The sequence below is a fragment of the Barbus barbus genome (genome assembly GCF_936440315.1).
Source record: "Barbus barbus genome assembly, chromosome: 2".
NCBI classification, from domain to species: domain Eukaryota; kingdom Metazoa; phylum Chordata; class Actinopteri; order Cypriniformes; family Cyprinidae; genus Barbus; species Barbus barbus.
In genome coordinates, this window is record NC_136730.1 from 36701572 (window position 1) to 36707010 (window position 5439).

A 5439-nucleotide genomic window follows, 5' to 3' on the forward strand; every position below is an offset into this window, starting at 1 on the left:
TTATTTTCTAAAAACAGATGCAGTAACAGGGTGCCGAAAAAAGACATGGTCCTGAGCTAATGAGAAGTTCAGTAATTAAATAATACTGTAATTATATTATTTATAATTAAGTAAATATCAGTGTTATTTGCATTTAAAAATAATTTATTATTCGTTCATTGTGAAAACATCCACAAAAAAAGCACAGTTCTTTAAAATACATGGAGAGAGAAAAAAAGAGAGGAAAAACCACACAGAAATTAAACGCGATTAAGAAACTACAAACGCGGAAGCGTCACGCTTTTTTTTTTAAGGTGGAACGTATAGTGTCAATAAGAAGCTGTGATTAAGAAGCTGGATTCAGCTTCGTTGTGTGGAAATATTTAAACCATGTGTTACAACTAACCCCACCAAGCGCTGCGCTCAATATGACCCTGAAAGAGAGTGCTAAATAGGACTGTTTAAAAATAATATTAAAAACATTTTAAGGGGATAATATGACTACACTCTTTAGTGGGGGTTTTACTAACCGAAATAAGTCTCATAAATATATACGTGTAGGCTATATAAGTCAAAGTCAAAAGCAGTAAGCCTCAAACAAATGTCTGTGTGATATGTAGTTGTTAGGATAAGAGCAGAATACAGTGCATTTGCCTGCTGTGACATACAGTAGTTAATCACAGTTTGCTGAGAAGTGAACAATGGACAGCACTGATAACAGTCTTATCACATACCAAAGAAGACAATCAAGTAGGCTACCACTGAAAACATGTAAGTTATAAGATTCATGTCTCTTTCACATATGCACTGTAAAAAGTGCTACAGCCACAGAGTAGGTTTTATATAATTTAAATAGTTGTAATCTAGTCTATTTTATTTGTTTTATACTAAAAAGTATCAATATACTTCCTCTTTACTTAAAATATGTCAGTTTTTATATAACAATATATTTTAAATAAAACTATTGCAATTTATTTGGGTAGTTTATTTGTATGTGGATGTTGTGTCCAAGAAATGTTATAAAAGTGAGTTGACACATACACAATTTATTAGAGTAGCTGTAGATGTGGCAGGTGTGTTCATCAAACGTAAATATTTTAAAATATTTAAGTTGGCATTATCCCTGTTTCACTGGTGGGGACTTTCCCGGGCAGATGCGGCATCTTCCTCGGCACTTCAACTGTTTGTTCGTTCCAGCGGATCTGAATTTCAGTGACTGATTAACACGGTAAGTTGAGCAAATTTAGCCGAATTATTGGTGATGTAAAGTCACGCGAAATCGCTTACTCCACTAAGGAGATGAGGTTAGGTTTGCAAATTGTACTGTATAGCTAGCTATCCTGCACATAGCAAGCTAAGTTGGCTGCACAGTGTTAAGGTATCTGCACACCTAACAGATAAAAAATAAATAATAATTAGTATACTTTAGCATTACTAAAGCAGATGCACATATTTGAATGTAGAGATGTATGCTTAGTAGTCTGTCTGATTTTAGAAATTTGATCCATGTTTTTTAATACTGCATAGTCAATTGATGACAGATTTTGGGTTGAAAAAACCCTAAAACTATTTCTAACCTATTACTTAAATAAGTTACATTTACCATTGATTTTTAACCTTATTCTAACATGCATTTTCCTTATCTTTAGATACCCAAGCGCTTTTGTTTCCCGGGGTCTTAAGCTTCACATTCAGGTAAGAAAAAACTTCAGAATAGATACAATTACAGCTATTCCCAGGTAAGTAAAACATAGGTAAAATTGCAAACAATTCAAACAGAAGATTCGCTTGAGAGTAACAGGCTGGAGTTAATTTCTGAGACAAAGAAAAAGAATAATGGCAGAGTTATAAATGAGATGATGTCAAGAACCTTCAGTTTGAGAAGACAGGAGATAGTAGGTCAAGCCCCAAGTGTTGCAGATATTCTAGAGAGATGGCCTGCCCTCTTTGAACCATCACAGGTAAGGTAAACTCAGCAAAGTTGACTAGCTAAAATCCAATTCTTTGTCATCTACTGGTATGGCTAAAAAATACAGTGCAGTATGCAACAGTACTGTCAACAGTATCTTTTTCAAATTATAATTCACAAAACTTTCTTCACCATCAGACTCTGTTTCTTTTATGCTGTGCCACATTCAGCTGAATTTCGCATTGCTCAATTATGGTAAATGGCCCATAGTTGTGAAGTCGGGGCACATAAGGCAACAAACTTGACTAAAGATTAAATTAATTTTTTGCATTTTTCATACTTAAAAATAACTATAAAGTGAATATATTCCTTTACCGCTTGACACTGTCCATGATTTTCATTTGATTGAAAACTAATTTGTATCCAAAACATGTGGTTTAATTCACAGAAAAAACAAACATATCACTTCTGGTATGTAACTAAGATGGTATAATTCTCTTTACAGATCTGTGAAGAGTTCCTGAGAATCAGTGGCATATCACTTGAGTCGACATTTATGTCTCGGTTGGACAGGCACACTCCAAAGCTGTTGTCACTTTTCAACGCAAAAGGAGGAGCCGTCGGTCAAAGAATCAAGTCCCAAATGATGATACTCATCCAGGTAAGAGGAAAAAATGGTCTTATGTAAAGCATTTTCCATCCAAAATGTATTCTCTATAATGTTCTGATATCAATACGATCATATCAATATTTCACCGTGTTCCTAATGGGAAGGATGGTGTATCTGCAGCATATGTTGAAATCTACTGAGCCAGTTGTTATGACACATAGTGAGCACATTCATACTACCCAGAGACTGATCATAACACCCTACATTGTCAGAACCCCCCACCACCCTCATTCTTTAAAGGAAAACTACATGTAAGGCACTGTTCTAAGAGTAGCGTAGTTTAAAGGGATAGTTAGCCCCAAAGTTAGCGACAGTGCGTTAACATGACATTGCTATTTTTATGATCTAGTGTGAGAATGTATGCCCGAACATTCAGTGAAGTTACACTTCTTCTGCGTACTCCAAGACTGTTCTTTTTGTTAATAGAAATGTTGGCTGCATATGTATGTAAGTGTATAAGTGTCCCCAAATTCCCTCATCACCGTTTTCCAAGAGTGTGCCTTGCTCTTAAGCAGTCTCTTTACACATAAAAGGTCCACTAAAACATGTGTAAGAAAGTATTTGAGGTGAGAAATAGACAGTGTACTAATAGAAGCTTGATTCATACTGATGAACACAGCCTACTTGGACAGTTAAATCTCAATTTTGTGAACTGTCCCCCTTAACTTTTTTGTGTAAACAACATGCTGGGATGCTGGTGATATTATGAGATCTTGTAGTACAGTGGTGTATGTATAGTAGGACCTTTTACAGCAATTGAATGGTTGAAATAAAGAGGTTCTGTGGTTTGTGCTACTGTCATCAGGCTGTGAATTTTGATCAGATTTTACTTTTTGACAGGATCCATCTGCCTCTGTGGACAAAAGGAGAGAAGTGGTCCTGAGATGCCTAATTGAGTACATGGGGGAGAGACAGGAAGACCTCATCAGTGTCCACCACGTATGTATTGGGCTTAAAGCTACTTGTCTATTTTTCTGTCTGTATGTATTAATATTGTGATGATATGGGATAATTACATTTGCTCTTGAAAAATATTTAAACACTGTAGCTTAATAAACAATAATGTGATGACCAATCAGGTACAGGCAAGGACACTTTTTTCTTTTTTGTCTCCACCAATAGAGTCGTGATGAAACAGAGGTGCACGCTGAGCTTGGCAGTTGCCCACTGAAAATTTACATGTGCCATCAGCCCAACACGATTGGGATTATCATAGAAGGACAGCCCGTGGTCAGAGGTCTCCAAAACCTGTCGAAAGCATGCTGCCTCCTGTTTGGACTTACCTATGCCCTCGACCTCAAGTATCCCTCCAAACTGGTGTATACTTTTGAGATATATCAGAGGCTCTTTGTGGGATTGGACCCCATGTGTCCTAAACCATCATCCAAGTATGCAAATCTCCTCACCAAGTTGTCTTAGATGATTTCTCAATGGCATCTGGCATTGTTTGCCATCATTTGAAAAAATGCAATCTTTGGTAGGCGAGTTTACCAAATACAAACTTAAACATACTGTAACATAATCAGATAATTTGACAATCTTCAGGGTGATATAAATATTTGTCTCGGAATTTTACCAGTATTTTGATTTAAAATAATTGGTCTTACAGATTTGTTTTTCTTTTTTCTTTTTTTTCTTTTTTTTTTGGACCTTAAGACAGGTACAAGTTGCTCAGGTAATATAATTTCCATGGCATTTTCCTTTTGTGTTCATTGTTCAGTGCCTTAATTAATGTGGACTTTGGACTGTGTTCTGTGCCGATCCTTACCTCATGAGGTATATACTCAACAGTGTTGTGTGCACAATTTGGGAGTTCTTAAAAATAACAGTTGTTCAAAATATGGAAATAATCATTTTTGACATTGCAGTTCCACTGTGATACAATGTGATATTATGGCTCACATTTACCTTTATCTAAACATTGCAGATTGGACAGTATAAATATTTCACTTTACTGTTCTGAACAGGTTGAAAATACACTTATACAGTGTTTGTTTTATATTATTGTGTACATGTTTCGTAGTCACTGTTAAAAGTGACGCTGGTTGACATTGAATAAATGTTATTGTCTTCAATCTATCTTCCCATCTTTTTCTTCTTCAAATGTTTATGTAAAGTTAATTACTGTAGTGCTTAGAATATATATATATTTAGATTTATTTTCTGAGGTTATAGCCAGGACTCAATTAAAATGTTTATTCATATGATTAGGTTAATTTTACTAAGAACATAAAGTTCATAAAACCTAATTAAAATGAGTATAGGTTACTTGTAGCAACCCATAAATAAGTTACCTGTACCAAGAAAAGTAGGTTTATCTAACTGAGTAATACTAGTACTATTAGTTAACTCAACTTGATTTTGTTGCGTTTGTATTAAGTAATATTGCAGTGTTTATGATACTTAAAAAAGGCTGCAAGTTGACTCAACTTAAAACATCCAATGCAGCCACTTGCCTCACTTTTTATAAGTTAGATCTAGGTATTACTTTTTACAGTGTGCATATACACTAAAACGATGAGACACTCTGTGTGACCCTAGCTAGAAAAAATGTCTGATGTTTTGGGTTCTAGCCGTTGCAGGAGTAAAAAAACATACCATATCAGAGAAAGGATTTTGTATGTTTGCCATTTCTCTCATTAGATTAATCGGAATGGAAGAAGAAGAAAAGAAAAAAAAAACAGTTCAGATCTAGGTATGTTCACTGTACTGTATGAAGTCTGACAACTGGACTATAATTTTAAGCATCCCATTGTCAGTTTATAGGGAATATATGTATAAATTACATCATTTATAAATGATCGTCATCTATGGAGATTCTGTTGGGTCTGTTACTTGAGTGATCTTTAAGAGGCGGGGTGCCATTGTGTTACACTAATGA

General features: G+C 35.1%; 1 protein-coding gene across 3 annotated transcripts; it reads left to right on the forward strand.

Annotated features, from left to right (window-relative positions):
• The first annotated feature begins 605 nt into the window (after nt 1-605).
• On the forward strand, nt 606-5058 carry LOC306879807 (uncharacterized protein). 3 transcript variants are annotated; one of them, XM_079433004.1, is made up of 6 exons: nt 1106-1207; nt 1629-1674; nt 2394-2549; nt 3399-3497; nt 3681-3946; nt 4215-4631. In XM_079433004.1, the coding sequence occupies exons 3-6, from the start codon at nt 2445-2447 to the stop codon at nt 4240-4242; spliced, it is 498 nt and encodes a 165-aa protein (XP_079289130.1). In that variant the 5' UTR covers nt 1106-1207; nt 1629-1674; nt 2394-2444; the 3' UTR covers nt 4243-4631. The 3 variants fall into 3 exon arrangements, with proteins under 3 accessions (XP_079289128.1, XP_079289130.1, XP_079289129.1); XM_079433002.1 differs by adding an exon at nt 606-750 and having other exon boundaries at nt 1134-1207; nt 1629-2549; nt 3681-5058; XM_079433003.1 differs by having other exon boundaries at nt 1128-1207; nt 3681-5052.
• The last annotated feature ends 381 nt before the right edge of the window (nt 5059-5439 follow it).